At 41.2% G+C, this 16,627-nt stretch overlaps 1 protein-coding gene across 2 annotated transcripts in view; it reads right to left on the bottom strand.

Annotated features, from left to right (window-relative positions):
* Positions 1 to 16,627, bottom strand: part of VAV3 (vav guanine nucleotide exchange factor 3) — a 398,245-nt gene that overhangs the window by 220,630 nt on the left and 160,988 nt on the right. For both annotated transcript variants that reach the window (XM_029227383.1, XM_029227384.1), the window contains exon 3: positions 1,520 to 1,578. In XM_029227383.1, coding sequence (XP_029083216.1) covers positions 1,520 to 1,578 — 59 coding nt within the window. The remainder of the gene's footprint in view (positions 1 to 1,519; positions 1,579 to 16,627) is intronic.

Genomic DNA, 16,627 nt, shown 5'->3' with positions numbered 1-16,627 from the left:
TCACATTCGTCTATGCATTAACTTAGTACTTAAGACATCTGAGGAACATATATTTTTCAAATAAATTAAAATGTGTGAGAAATGCCAGTTTCAAAATCCTTTTTTAAATAAATTTTGACACATTTTATTATACTCTTATATACAAGTCTATTGTAGTAAAAAATTTAAATTATAAGTAAGAATAACGAGGAAAAAACTCTTCTATATATAGTTTCAGAATCAACAATATATAAATACAAGAATAGAATCATGCTATTTCAAAATCTGCTGTTTGCATATAACAAAATATATATTGACATGGAAAGATAATCATGTATTGAAGAGAAAATGACAAGGTATGGAACATTTATCCAGCCTACAGACTACTGTAGAAAGCTGCCAAACTCATGGCCCATTTCTGAGGAAGGGTCTGTGGGTGTCTTCCCCAAGGTCACTGTGCTTTGTACCCAGGGACTGGGCTGTCATGCTTGGATCCTCTCTGTTTGAATCTGAATGGGAACAGAAAAATGGAAGCAACGGAAGAAGAGACCCAGGGTCACAGAGCCCCATAACGGCTGGAGACTGAATTATGGAGCCCTGAGGAAATCAGGTAAAAAATGAGATCCATTCCATTTCCATGTGGCCTGGCTGTGTGGCTACTGAAACTGTTTTTCTGTATTTCTAACGTTCCTAATAATACAACTTTCTGACTGACCTAACTTGAATATGCAGTATTTTAAACAGAAAAGGCCCGATACAACATAACACATCTACCTTTCCATACTTAACTGACTGCATAATGCTTCACTGCATGGAGAAGGTATAATTTAACCAATTTACAGTGGACCCTTGAACAACAAGGTTTCAACTGCACACGTCCACTTATAAATGGATTTTTTTCAATAGTAAATACTACAATACTACACGATCCACAGTTGGTTGGAACCACGGGTGCAGAGAAACTGAGGATGCAAAGGGCCGAATATAAGTTATACTTAAATTTTCAACTATGTGGATGGTTGGTGCTCCTAATTCCCACGTTTTTCAAGGATCAACAGTACTTCCAAGTTTTTCACTTAGTTCCAAACTTTCAATACACCTTCTTGAACATATATTATTTTATATTTGTCTGATTATTTCTTAAATGCCTAGAAGTTGTGACTTATTGTTATGGCCTACAGGATATAAATGTACTGCAATATCTTTTTAAAAAATATCTATTTAATTAAGCATTTGTGTTTGTCTTAATGAACCACCTGCATAGGAATGTTAGAGGAAGTTAAAAGAAAGAACTGTATCAGTGACAGTCACCAGTGAGTTGAGAACGATGTTTAGCCAATGTGTCTTATTCAATGCTACGAATAAGTTCTTACTTGCTCGATAAATTTCAAATGTTTATTGAGCACTTATATACCCGGCCACTCTTCATGAATGAGATGTGGTCCCTGTATGCAAAGTGCTTTACACATAGTAGCCATTCAATAAACAATCACTTCATTGAACTGAACAGGACGTACGAACCACAGAGAAGCTAGCTTACCTGATTCCTGTGGCCAGCGCTACAGGTGTGCGAGAGAGTCGCGATAATGTTTCTATAACCTGAGAAAAGAGGAAAGGGCTCACTGGACGTGTATTTCAGAAAAAAAATTTTTTTTTTCAAAAACAGTAGTTTTACAATTTAATATTAACAATAGCAGCGGAAACGTAAGTTTGCAGGTGTCACCAAAGTGCAGAAAGGGAAGAGTTGTAACTGAGAAGTATAAACACCTACTTATAATTTTGTCCCTTTCCTTAATATTGACTCTACTTATAATTTTATCCCTTTCCTTAATTTTATGACTCTAAGCAGATTACTAACCATGTGGTTTGCAGTTTCTTGATCAGTAAAAACAAGGAGTTAGACAGGGTAATTCTAAAGTTCTCATGTCTCCCCTACTACATGATCTGAAAGACCCTGTAACGCCGCTCTGTCCAAAACAGTAGACACTAACCACACAGAGGCTATTTAAATTTAAATTAATTAAAATCTTAAAAACAAAAAATCAGGTTCCTTAGTTGGACTAGCCACGTTGCATGTGCTCAGTAGCCCATGCGCATAGTGGCTACTGCATTGGATGACACAGACATCAAACACTTCCGTTATCACAAAAAGTTCTATTGGACAGCGCTGCTGTATAGCAAAGTGGTTCAGAGGGTGGGCTCTCCAGCCAGACCACGTCATGTGAGTTCTGATCCCGACTTCACCATTTATTAGCCCTATATCCGTGTGCAAACTACTTAATTTCTCTGGGTCTCAGCTTTCTCTTCTGGCTACTGCCTATAATAATTAAGTTAGGTTATTAACAATCACTATCTTATTATGAGAATTAAAAAGATAATACATGTAAAGCATTTATATGGTAGCTATTCTTTATAATTGCCAACTTCAAGAAAATTACCTTATTCTAATTCTGAATATTTTCAGAAAAGGAATTTCCTAAATTACCCTTAATTATCTGTATCTGTTTCAAAAATTCTTCATAAAGGTCTTCAGTACCTAACCCTCGATGTGCCCTGCTAGAGCTTTAGCGTTAGTACATAGCAACTGTACCCTTCCTTCCCACGTTTACACCTAACAGCATCTCTCTCAAAGACTTACTGAGGAAGCTAATGAGCTAAAATGTGTTTTTCTCATGAAACCTGTTTCTATGATAATAGATATAATTTGTCTTAAGTATCTAAACAAAACGTAAATACGTTCTACTACAAGGCCTATTCACAATGAGAAAACAGAAAGAGAAAAGGTAAAAATCTATCTCTAGGTTGAGGTAGTCTTTGAATTCCCCAGTTCAAAGATGGAAATGTTTCCAGTACTAGGAGTCACATAAGGGTATTAGCCACACATATACTTATTTATCACCTAACTTCAGGAGGCAGTATATTGTTGTGGTTACAAACTCTGAACTGAGAACACCTGGATGAGCTAGGCCCACCTTCACCAGCCTCTATAAAATGGGGATAATAACAACTACCTACCTGCCTCACAGAGTTACTGAAAAATTAAATGACACAATGCCCATCAAATGCTTAACTCAACAAATGTGAACTGTTATTAATACATAAAATAAAATTATCATTATATACAAATGAAATTTAATCTAATCGAAGGCCTTTATGCAATTTCTTTCTGGTTTAACCTTGCTGAAGAGCAAAAAACAACCACCTAGGTAACACTTGATATCGATTAATATCCATAAGAAAGATAAAGCAACTTCAGTGAGTCTGTAAATTCAGAAGATCATGAACGAAATAATAAATTTATCAAAATAAACTGATTCAAGATAAAAATAATCACCTGCTAAGTTTCTAAAAATATGCATTATTGAGTGAAAAGTCTAGCTATTGGAGGATTCCAGGATAATCTGTGGAGTAATATTTAGACTGCTGACTTAACTACATTGTTGAATTTTAGCATGAGCCTTATCCTGATGTAGCACTGTTCTAAAGTTATGGGGTGAAGTCGGCTTCTAATTCGTTTTTTCACAGCAGTGTCACTACTCAATAACAAGAGAAATAGCAACAGCATTAGTACCGCTATGTGTTTTACTACTGCTATTATTTAACACAAATGTTAAAACACCAGAACTAGTCACAACCTGTCCCCGCCACACAAGACTATATGTAGTTTGATTTTTTTAATACAATTGTCCACCAGAGGGAGCGAGACAATAGTCTATCACTTCACTCCTGCATTGAATGTAAGTACAAACATTTCTGAAAATTAACATGCTGAAACCAACTGTTATTTACTTAAAAGGATTATCTAGTCTATTCAATGATAGAAAAATAACATAAAGATAAAAGTTCAGTGGATGGGACTGAAGGATAATAGGTAGCATGTCTTAAAGTGAATCTCCCAGGGGACTATCACTCAGTTTTGTATCTATCTTATTGTACATCAAGTCCATCCATTAACTCAAGTTTAGCCAAAGCAAATAAGGACTGTTTGGTCAATGTAGTGTTTTTAGAACAGTGTGTATTCTATATAAAGGTGGAGTGTATCCGGATTTGGAATAGACAAGTACACAAATTAATGCCAGATTCTGAAGTCCTCTGTGTGGAGAATGACCTGCTGTTGGAAACATCCTTCAAGTATATTTACAAAAGAAAATAGCCCCAAGGGTGGTAAGAAGACTATTTGCCTTGAAATGTCTTAATTTCTAAATTGTTGCCTCAAATAACATGACATATGGACATTTACTCCCAGAAAGGGGGGTAACAAGTTAGAATATTTGCAGGTTAATAGGCTGAAAACCAACTACTAAATCCACATCATGGATTTTCCTTCTCTACCTACATCCATCCCTTGTTTGATAAGAAGAATGGCATTTGCAAAGAAATGAAAAAATTCCAGATAACAAGAATAAGAGTTACCGTGCGAGGAAGGTGGGAGAGGTGAGCAGGGCTTCTGTGTGTCTGCTTTAGAGGGGTGGGCTAGATCCCAGAATCTATGAAGGGTCATTGACAAGTTTAAGGAAGATAGCAGGGTCAAAACTGCATTTTTAGAAGATCACTCAGCAAAGTGAAGGACAGACCGGGGTAGGAGGACATGGGATACAGATAGGGACCAGGAGACCCACTGGGGGTGGGGGGGGTTCTCAATCATCCAGGTGAGAAATGAGAGGTCTACAGGAGAGCTAGAGAAGAGGTGGATGCGAAGTATTTAGGAACAGCGGCTGACACACCGTGGAGGCTGAGGAAGGAGGAAGAACCCGGGACCACCTGGGCTGGCTGTTACAGCGTAGAGGGGCCACAGTGCTCCGGGATGCTCCCGAGCAGGAAACCCTCGTCCTCGGTTCCCTCCAAACGCCTGACTACATTCATCCTTGTCTCGGCCAGGCTGGTCCCCACCCAGAGCCTTCTCTGACCATCTCCCTCCTCCAGTCTGGGTTCTTTCTGTCCCTACAGGACCCTGGACATAACTGCGCTATCACCTATCCCCTTATTCAAAATTTATCTGTTGTTTAAAATATTTCAAAAGGACTCGTGTTTATCTTGTCAATTGAAATAATGCAGAAATACATAAAAGTTGCCCGCCCCCCCCCCCCCCCCCCCCCCCTCCCCTTCTGCCTAAAGGAGACCAGAGCTAAGAATCTGGTGTGACTCTTGCAGAATTGTTTTTTCTTTTTCTTTATGATTATTATTTTAGGTAATGTGTTTCTGTTATACAGATTTCTCTACCAACGTGCTTTTGTCATTTACCAACATATCACATATAGTGGTGTCAACACATACAGATCTTTATTCATTTTAATGAATTCATTCATTCATTTATTCATTTGAATGTTGTATCATATTCCAGTGTCTGTATATAACATAATGATTTAACGCTTCCCCTGCCAGTGAACTTTTTCAACATTTTGCTACAACAATGCTGCAATTACCATCCTTGCCAAATACCTTTTCAACTGTGTGCAGGTATTTCTATAGGAAGGATTCCTAGATGGGCTGACTAGGTATAACCATTGCTCTTCAATAAATATGCACAAACTCGCATTACCCCCGAAGAGTGTGTAAGAATACAACAAGGCATTCTAATGACCTGTTTGTCTGTCTTTCCCATCCAACAATGGAAAATACCTTAAGGGCAGGGAAACTGCTTCTTCACTGTTCTATTCCCATCACTGCACTCACAGCCAGCCTCCAAACAACCACTTAACACAAAAATATTTGTTGCTCAAACAAATGAATGACTACTACTTACCCTGCAAAACTGTTGTGAGGATTAGGGATATGTGTAAAGATATGTAAAGAGCTTAGCCTGCCACAAGTGAGGAATGAATGAGTAACTGAAGAAGCCCATTATGAAAATTAAATATTAAGTATGAGAAAGAGTTGCTTATCTCCTCAAACCTAGAGACAACGTACACAGTGGTACGCCCCTCCCCATCAAAATTTTCCCCCTAATGATAATTTTTATTTAGCTTGGGCTCTTTATTTTTTCCATCCCCATTAGTCAGTTTAAAAGCCATGAAAGAAAAACAGTTTGCCAAAACTGAATGGCAACACTGTACACTAATAAAGCTACCCATTTTAACTCTTCTCTTCATGAGACCTTCTGGCTAATTCTCACCCTCTGCTTATCTGGCACACTAGTGCTGTTGATATTGTAGTTTGTGAGAAAAGCAAGTCAACCGTGCAGAAGCAGTTTGCCATAGCTCCTTCCAAGGTCTTGAGTTAAGGAAGCCATGGACATAGAGAAGAACTCAAGGAACCATGGGGACCAGCACACAGGTCTGCCAAGAAGTACTAATTAATTATGGCTTTACCTCCTTGAGCTCTCTACTCTGAAGTTTTATCTCTTAACTTTCTCCCTGAGCCAATGGGAAGGCTATAAAGATTCCTGAACAGGGCTCTGGATTCAATAGGAGTTCCTGGGGAAGTGCTTCTTCCAGGAAGATAGGTTAAAAAAGGGCAATCAGGTGGCTTCAAGCTTGAGCCCCAAGCACCTGACAAGCTTGGCAGTTCAAGAATGGTCTGCAGCATTGCAGCACCACAGCACGAAGCTACCATCTAGCAGCTGAAGCTATGGGCAGGGATGGCTGCATCATGGTTCCTACAGGCTCAGAGCAAGTGCCCTGTGGGTTCATGGAGGAAAAACCCAAACCCCAGAGGACGTAATTGGAAGTGTGGGCCTGGGGGTGCTGGGCTGAGTAATTCAGGCAGGATAGGCCTGTAGACTAGACTGAGTGCAACCGGAAGCAACCCAGAGACCTGGTATTACGCAGGCATCTGATTCTCTGCCAATGAAGCCTAACTCTAAATCCAACCAGATGGTGAGTTTCAGGCTAACAATATATCTCACTTTCTCCTAGGAAATCAACAGAACCCATTATCTTAATTTCCTTTGCAGTTCTAATCTCACACAGCAAATTACCCCATTAGGATACACTGCAGCTTAGTGCCATTTCTAGCAACATGTTTACATCTTTCCTAAAATAGCTGGTTGTTGCTTTGAATACTGTAGAAGGCTGTTGAAAAACATCCCTAGCACGTCTTCTGTGGGTAAAGCAAAGCAGTACAACTAGATAAGATGAATAAAACATTACTTCTGTATCAAGAAGATTATGAACTATGGGAAACTCATTTGCATTGTTCAGAAGAGTAGAGTATCTATATGGGTTTAAGTGGTCCGAATTACAGTTTGTGCAGACCTTGATACTGATCATAAATGCAAGAATTATTCTGTATGTATTATTCTGAGGCTTCAAAAGTAAAGCTCTATAGAGAAAAAGAACCTCTCTTTAGGAAAGTCATATACTAGACTGGTTAAGATGCAGGCTTAAGACTCAAATTTTCTGGACTCACATCCCAGCTCCACCTCTCACTAGCTGGGTAACCACAGAAGAATGTCCTGTACTTCTACTGCTATTTCCTAATGCCACTGTTGCCACCATCATCATTGGTAAAGTAGGATTTGGTCTTTGCAAAGCACTTCAGAAAATAACATGTGATGTCTACCTCAAGTTATTATAGGATACAAAGGAAAGCTTTCTAATGGCTGGGAATACATTTAATAAATTATGTTGTACATTCGAGTACTTGATGGCTAGCGTTTGTTAATAGTTGCCAACAGTTGCTAAGCTTGTCTAGTTGTAACACTATGCTTTTTAAAAATGAGGACTGTTGACAGTAAATGTTTTTCTTTTATTTAGTATTCATTTCCTGCTTCCGTGTAATTAATGTTTAATCAAATAAAAAAATAAACTCCTGTCATACCAAAGTATGTCTAACAGGCTAAAAACAATTGCATTTGACCTTGCTACAGTGAATTTTGGTAAAAAACAAACAAATGTTCCATGCCTAGTCTGCTCGTGAAGATATAACACTAATAACGACCAGAATCACATCCAGCTCATAAAAGAGCTCTAAGAACAGACAGTACAAAGAGACGGGCTCAGAGAAGCTTCAGCACACATCGCCCCACAGTCCCCATCCCCTCCACACCTCACTGCCTCAAATAAATATAAAAATCTATGTAACTAGAGTGTGTCTGTCATTTAACCACAATTTCAGGACAAGTCCTTTAGCTGAATCCCCACCCCCAACCATATGACAATCCCTCCCAACTCCATCCTCTACAGAAATTCTAGAGCCATCCCCACATTTTATTCAAGTGATTCTTTGAGAGGCTGATGAAAGTTCTTGGTCCTTTCCTCAGAAGGAGGGAAAATAAAGACTGTATATACTAATACACAGATACACATAGACATATAAGTATACACAATTCTGCATTTTATCTCAAGAAATCCAGGGACCTCTTGAAGACCATTCATGGATTTCCTAGATTCTCATTCCATCTCCTTCTTTGCCTATAATAAAACCAAGGCCCAGAAAAATTAACTAGCTTGTCCAAGGCCAAAGAACCGAGAGCAACAGAATTGGTACCAGAACCCAGGTCCCTTCTCCTCTACCCAGGCTACTGCTTTCTCTAACTCACCATCCTGCCCATGAATCTCCTGCATTTACTTAGGGAACATCTGTGGAACACTTACTATGGGCTAGATACACCTGATAAACTCCATTTTGTTATACTGAGGATAGCAAAATGGAGACTATATAATTCCTACTCTCAAAAACCCACCATCTGTTGGGAACGACCACAAGGGTGGATAGTGGAAACACAGACCTAGTATTACAAAGTGCATCCATAGCCCAGAGGAGTGAGCAAGGCCAGCTGTCCCCCTCAGCCTGAAGGACAGAGAGGCTCAAAAGGGTCTTTAGAAGAGGTGACCCTGGGCTGCATCTTGAAGGGCAACAGGGAACTTCCCAGACTCTCTGCAGGTTATAAGAGGTCTGATGGGTGAGAACCACCATGCTCTGGCTTCACCTCCTCCCTCATCGCATGCTCCAGTGAGAACACTTGCCCCTTACTCTCTGAGAAGCTCTTTGTAGTTGCCATTTCCTGAATAATATTTTCCTTATTTGGTTGACGGTGAAGAGTTTTCAGGTTCTAAGAGAGAGGTCATTAAGCAAAGCTTTTCTAAACCAAACAGACGAGCACTTGTCTCATGAGGCACTTCAACACCATCGAGGTCTTGCTGTCTCTGCATTCTCGGCCTCCACACTCGGCCCCTGAAGACCCAAAATAGAGCATCTTTCCTTCAAACCTGTTTCTGCTCCCTATTCCCAATGAGCCCACAGTCTCTCTCCTCTCCCTCACCTGCCCAGGAAGCCAGGAAACTTTCTAGACAGGCACTTCTCCTTCATACCCCATCCTACCAATTCTCCCTTTTAAATGTCTCTCAGATCCAACTCCTTCTCTCTTCCTGTGCTTCTGCCTTTAGTCCAGGTCCTCTCTATCTCTTGCCTCAATCACTGGAAAAGCCTTCCAATTCATCTCCATGCCTTCAATTTCACTTCCTTCATCTTCTATGTGGCTACCATAGAGGCTGTATGACATTTCAAAACTGTCAATCTGGGCACACCACCATCACCACTCTGCCCACCTTAAAATTCTTAAATGTTAGCCCTCGTGCAGAGATCAGATTATTTAGCAGGACACTCAGAGCCTTCAATTGATTGGATCTGCTCCCCACCCCCTTCCAGCCTTCCCCTGCCACCAACTCTCCCCACATCTCCTGTTCAGCCCCATACAACCACCTTGCCTGCTGTGCCCCAGACAGACTCTAGAATTTACTCCATACATGTAAATTCTAGCAGATCAAAAAAGTCTTTTTACTAAAATTCACAGAGGTGCTTTCAAAATGAACACTTTCAGACTAAAGAGCAGGCAGGGAAAAAGCAAACTGGTACCAGCAATGCTAATTTTCTCACACCAAGTAAAAAGAAGTTACAATTTTTCTTACACACTGTTCTAACCATCCCCTGGGTCCAAATACCAAAGCCGATGAAACCTGAAATTCATCAGTGCAGAGTTAGGTGTCTGGAAGCACAACTCTCCAGTTAGAAATCAGAACAAACATAAATACTACTTCACCTAAATTTACACTGGTCTGTGAGGATGTGTTGAAGTTAGTACACAACAAAGAATTCAACTTTTTGTAGGCAACTAAAAAGAAATACTTTAGTTTGAAAACGTAATCATATTTGCAAATCATTCCCTGCCTTTACACAGAGTAGAGATACAATCTACAAAATTCATGTGGCGCTTTTAATATCTTCACGACTACAAAAGGGAATCTAGTTGTGGGCCCTGTAGGTAAACACTGATTACTCACTGTACAATTATAGTAATGACTCTAGCTCAGCACTTGAGGTGGTAGCAGTGTTATTACCAGCTCACTAAGAACCCACTGTGGCTTTCACACAACTCACTTTAAACAGATGTGTCCTATGTGTTAGTATCAGGCCAGAGGACAGGTTGTTTATGAGATCAGAAATAGACTGGGAGAGCTCTATGTGACTTAAGGGACTTGGAAAATAGAATGAATTTTCAAAGCTGCCTACAAATCATTCAGCTGGGTCAAAGTTAACATATTTTCCAAACCCAGCTCACTTTCAAAGTCACGCAGAGATCTCTGCTTCCTGCATGCTGCCCCCATGGCTATTCCCACTTTAAAGGCTGAAATCACATGGAGTGCAGGAACAAACAGGCAACGCCAGGATGACAGATCCAATGGTGGAGTAGAACATGTCCCTTTCTGCCAGCCTGGAGATGCTCCATCTTTAGCCCCTACCGCGAGACTGCTCACAGAGCAGAAGGAAATGTCTGCAAAAGTTATTCTCATATTTCAAATCATCTAACAGAAATTGCACCTTGGACTACAGGACTAGGAGAACAAAATGACGGCCCTTAAAATGTGTCTTTGTTCTGGCTGGTCTGGTAACGCTGGTCATTTCATACCGCTTGGAAATGCTCGTTTTCATACGTGCTTGAGCAATTAAAAAGCAGGTAAACTCATTCTTTATTATGTAAGAAACAGTTTCTAGACCAGAGCTGACCATTAGAAATATGTGAGCCACACACATAACTTTAAAATTCTAAGAAGCTACATTAGAAAAAATAAAGACAGGTGAAATTAACTTGTCTTATACCTTTTTTTTTTTTTGCGGTACGCGGGCCTCTCACTGTTGTGGCCTCTCCCATTGCGGAGCACAGGCTCCGGACGCGCAGGCTCAGCGGCCATGGCTCACGGGCCCAGCCGCTCCGCGGCATGTGGGATCTTCCCGGACCGGGGCACGAACCCGCGTGCCCTGCATCGGCAGGCGGACTCTCAACCACTGCGCCACCAGGGAAGCCCTCTTATACCTTATTTAATTCAATATATTTATAATAGCATCATTTCAATATGTAATCAAGATAAAAAACAAGACTTTTATATTGTTTTATTTTTTTATTCTAAATCTTCAAAATCTGGTGTGTATCTTACAGCACATCTAATTCAACCAAGGCATATTCGAGCGCTCAAGAGCCACATGTAGTGAATGGCTATAGAGTAGACAGCCCAAGTCCAGACAAAACCCTTCCGAGCACTCAGAGTATACAGGAAAAGGAGTCAGATCCATAGTGAAGAAAAGGTTGGACCAAACCTTTCATTTTACAGATGCAGGTGGTAGCTACAAGTGGCACGGCCCCCTCGAACTCCACAGCTCCATGTGCTCGAAAGAGAGCCAGAGCCTACACATCTGGACGTCCAGGGCCCGTTTTAGTAGAACCAGCGGAGTGCTAAAGAGACCCTGAAAGGGAGTGGGGAGCCCCCGGGGGAGGAGGAAACTGCCCCTCCCCACAAGCCTTCTCTATTTCACATTTCCCCGCCATCTATAAGTGCCAACTGTTTGATCATTCTCTCCACCTGCCAATCTGACGGTCACCCACCAGGACATTCATCACCTATCCCATGCCAGCCTTGGCCCCGCAGACACTCGCTGAAAGCTGGTCAAGTCCTCTGCGCCCAATGTGCTCGCAGTGGGGTTGGGAGACAGACAAGGAAATAATCACAAAGATCCAGGTAAGCCATTACACAGGTGGTAACAGTTGTGGAGGGATGATGTACAGGGCTTGTAAGGGCAGAAGGACAGACAGTCTTTGTCTAAGACTTCAGGAGATGTTTCTCTGAGGAATGGACATGGGAGTTGAGATCTGAATTTCTAATGAGGTTTTTAAAATTTTTATTGGAGTATAGTTGACTTACAATGTTGTGTTAGTTTCAGGTGTACAGTAAGGTGAGTCAGTTATACATATACATGTACCCACTCTTTTTTAGATTCTTTTGAGCAGACACTCCATTCCAGCATTTTTCACACAAAAGCATTAATGTTTTTAGTATGTGCTATAGCTTGAATGTTTGCATCCCCCCAAAATTAATATTTTGAAACCTAATCCCCAGTGTGACAGTACTGGGCTGTGAGGCCTTTGGGAAGTGACTGGGTCATGAAGGCTAATGGGATTGGTGCCCTTCTAAAAGAGACCCCAGAGAGCTCACACCCCACTTCCACCATGGGAAGACACAGCAAAAAGACATCTATGAACCAGGTAGCAGTCCATACCAGACACTGAATCAGCTGGCACCTTGATCTTGGACTTCCCAGCCTCCAGAACTGTAAGAAATAAATTTCTGTTGTTTAAAGCACCCGGTCTCTGGTATTTTGTGGTAACAGCCTAAATGGACTAAGAAAATGTCTAACATCATTCCTTCTTTCCATTTATTTCTAACCCTATTTCTTCTTGTTCTTTCTCCCAAACAGGGAAGGTCACTGAGTTCCAGAGATCAATAAATTCACCGAGTCTGTGAGCCGGTCCGACTGTGATGAGAATGGGCTCCCAAATATCTGCCTCCGACAAGGGCTTCTCCCCTCTGACCTGACCGCATTTATCAGGCTTGACAAGTTACAGTACAATTTCCCAGGCGTCCTGAGGTGGGTTCGATCCAGGCTGCCAATGGCCATATAGAAGTTAGGACTTCATTTGATAGGCCACAGAGTTAAGCAAGGTGTTTAAGGAGGACGGTAACATGTTCAGATTTGTTTTCTAGGATAACTGTAACTGTGCTGGCTGTTCAACAGATTAACTGAAAGGGAAACACACTCGTAGAATGGAGACTAGAGAAGAGAGACAACTCAAAGTTCAGGTGACAAAGCACACAGCATGGCCCGGGGCACTATGATGTGAAGGAGGGAATACATTCAAGGGCATTTCAGAATATATTCAAGTAAGGTAAGACAGCTACACAAATGTGATTCTCAGATGGCTAAGACCCATGTTTCTCAACACTGGCTGAAAGTCAGAAACAGCTGAGGAGCTTTTAAAAAACACCTATATCCACACTTTGCTTTCATAAAATATGACTCAGTCTGCAGTAGGGGTCCAGCATCAGGACTTTTAAAAAGCTTCCCAGGTGATTATAATATATAGCCAGGGATGAAAACCACTAGCTTGGGTACTAGAACAGCTTTTTGAATCCCTAAAGTCAAGCAGAAACAGTATGTTTTTTAATCTTTAATTTAGCAAATAAGTATTAAGTGCTTAAGATAGGCACTAAATTACGTGTTTAGGTTTATTTACTCTCATAAAATCTGAGTTATGTGATATTCTTATTTTAATACAATAAGAACCCTCTAAGGGTCAGAAGTGGAATGATTTCTAGGAACATGATAAGCCAATAGCAGAACCTAGATTTGAACCCAGATCTGAATACTCAGATCTGCTAAAAGTGGATGACGCTGCCATTACCTTTAGAGTTGGGCCTTTGATTGTGATCTGACTTACAGTGTTCCTTAATTTGCAGATATCTTGATCCCCAAGGAGTGTAACCACCTCAAAAGCTAAACCATGCTCCATGTTCCACTGAACCCTCAGCAGTGTCTAACACCATGTGAACAACGGTAGCACCTAAACTCACCTGCTACTAAATTCACCATCACACTGCTGAAGCAAGGGTGGGCTATCTTTTCCTTATTTTGCCAAAATAGAAACCTTGACTATATTTTCACAGAAAACCTTTTTCAGGGTTACAATACACAAAGTATTATGGAAACGTAAATCCTGTATATTCATAGCATAAAACAATTCCTTTAATAGCGTAGTTCAAATTCATATGAAAATATAAACATGTCATAACAGTAACTTCCTGCATCTTTTCGTCTGAACAATAAACAAACAGGAAACATATACTATTAAAGTAACCACCTATAAAAGCCCATGTAAATTTCAACAAGTAACAAAGACATTAATATTTACTAAACAAGGGCTGCCTCATTATGCAGTCATGCTAACTGCTTATGAAAATTTATTAGTACATTTGCTCTGTAACATTTAGGTACTAATTCATGTATAATAAAATGTCCAAGAAAACGTGTATGATCATAATTAATTCTAACTTATTTCCGTATCTTATTTGTTTGAAACTCAGAGAGCAGAGTTTAGCTGCAGAAATAATTAATTTATATGTAAAATTTTCTCATACTGTCAAATTGAACACAACAGAAGCAGTTAACACAACAGAACCCACTTAGAAGGGTCTGACTGTTCAAAGCTAGAGCCCATGGGCTCATGTTCCTCCATCTGGTTGGTAATTAAGTAGACTGTAAGGAAACATAGTATTCTATTTTCTCTAAGGGTTATTTCTCTGTTTAGAAGTATAAATATTTATATGGATTTAAAGTTAACCTCATCTAAACAAAAATAACACTGGTAAACAACTGAGTGCTATTATATATTATATATATTTACACGCACACATACACACCCATAGATGCCAATCTTTATGCTGAGCACTTTATTAAATGCTCACAACAACCTTATGAAAAGATAACGTCATCATCTTCATTTGAGAGAAAGCTAAACTGAGGAACAGAGAGGTTAAAGAGGCCATACTCCAGAGGCAGTGAGCAGTAAAGCCAACAGCTGCACACAAGTGATCTGACCCAGAATGCGTGCTCTCTTGATCACTACACATGCTGCCTCCCATATGAAAGTACTGATGATACATGGTTTGGGAGCTACAAAGAGGTGAAAGACACTGTCCTCGTGGTCCAGAAGCAAGAGCTCTGCCTGTTGAAACTAAGCAAGCCCACACACGCTCAGACCCACATGCTGGAAACGAAAACCATGAAAATCAAGACAGCTTGTGATTACTGCTAGATGAATTGTAGAGCCAACTAGGGAAGGTGCCTGTGCTATAACTCACCACCCTTTCCATATTTGTCATAACTTCTCACATTTGAAATATTACATATCTGTTTATTATCTGTCTCCCTGAACTAGAGTATAAGCTCCATGAGAGCAGGGGGTTTGTCAGCCCTGTTCCCAGCAGTATTTACAGCCCCTAGAAACCACAGAGCTCACAGATGCTCAATAACTATATCTGAACAAGGGAAGCACTGAGGAGCACCCACAAATAGAAGCACAATAGAAGGAGATGGATTCACGATGGGGGATTTTGAAATAGGACTGAAGAGGCTAGCTGGAAGCACATGGTACTAAATGTTAGGCTAAGGGCACCCCTGGTGGTGCCGTGGTTGGGAGTCCGCCTGCCAATGCGGGGGACGCGGGTTCGTGCTCCAGTCCAGGAGGATCCCGCATGCCGCGGAGCAGCTGGGCCCGTGGGCCATGGCCGCTGGACCTGCGCATCCGGAGCCTGTGCTCCGCGACGGGAGGGGCCGCAGCAGTGGGGGGCCCGCGTACCGCAAAAAAAAAAAAAAAAAAAAAATGTTATGCTAAGGAGGCTGTTTATTTATGGGGAGCTAATAAAGATTTCTGAGCTGGAGAATGAACTGTCAGAAAGCAGTATGTTGGGCTTCCCCGGTGACACAGTGGTTAAGAATCGCCTGCCGGTGCGGGGGACACGGGTTCGAGCCCAGGTCCGGGAAGATGCCAGGTGCTGCGGAGCAACTGGGCCCATGTGCCACAACTACTGAGCCTGCGCTCTAGAGCCCACGAGCCACAACTACTGAGCCTGCATGCCACAACTACTGAAGCCCACGGGCCTAGAGCCCGTGCTCCGCAACAAGAGAAGCCACCGCAATGAGAAGCCCACACACCGCAATGAAGAGTAGCCCCCACTCGCCGCAACTAGAGAAAGCCTGCACGCAGCAACGAAAACCCAACGCAGCCAAAAATAAAAATAAATAAATTTATTAAAAAAAAAAAAAAGCAGTAGTTAAGAATACTAATCTGGTAGCTGTACAAGAGAGTTCGGAGGAAGGAGCCTGAACCTCGGAAGTTGTTTCAACACTCGCCTAGCTCTGAATTGATTACAGAGTGAGCTTGGGAGGTAGCAGAGGAAATGAATATGGTAAGTGTTATGAAAAAGGGATCAACCCAACTTGTGCACTACTGGATACACAGAACCCCAGAGAAGCAAGTCTAGCTTGAGCAAACTTCAGAAAATCTGATCTGACTCTAGTTCATTACAATGTAGAAGATGCACTAGAGAAAGGATTAAATCCAGGCATTTTTTAGAAATATGATTCTATTCCGGTAGGGGACAAAGATAGCTCTGGTTGACAAAAGTTGAAATAGCTGACCCAGAACTGTCTTGAATCTCAGAGACCCATGTGACTGGGACATTTCACATCAGGGCTGCTGACCTGAACCTGTGTTAGGCTGGATTCACAAATCTGGGGCTGGCCCAGAAGTAGCCTGACTGAGGCATTTGCAAGTGTGTGTGTGTGTGTGTGTGTGTGTGTGTGTGTGTGTGTGTGTGTG

The sequence above is a fragment of the Monodon monoceros genome, unplaced genomic scaffold, assembly GCF_005190385.1.
Source record: "Monodon monoceros isolate NGI ecotype Baffin Bay Population unplaced genomic scaffold, NGI_Narwhal_1 Super_Scaffold_18, whole genome shotgun sequence".
NCBI lineage: Eukaryota > Metazoa > Chordata > Mammalia > Artiodactyla > Monodontidae > Monodon > Monodon monoceros.
This window is presented reverse-complemented; position numbering and strand designations above follow the sequence as displayed.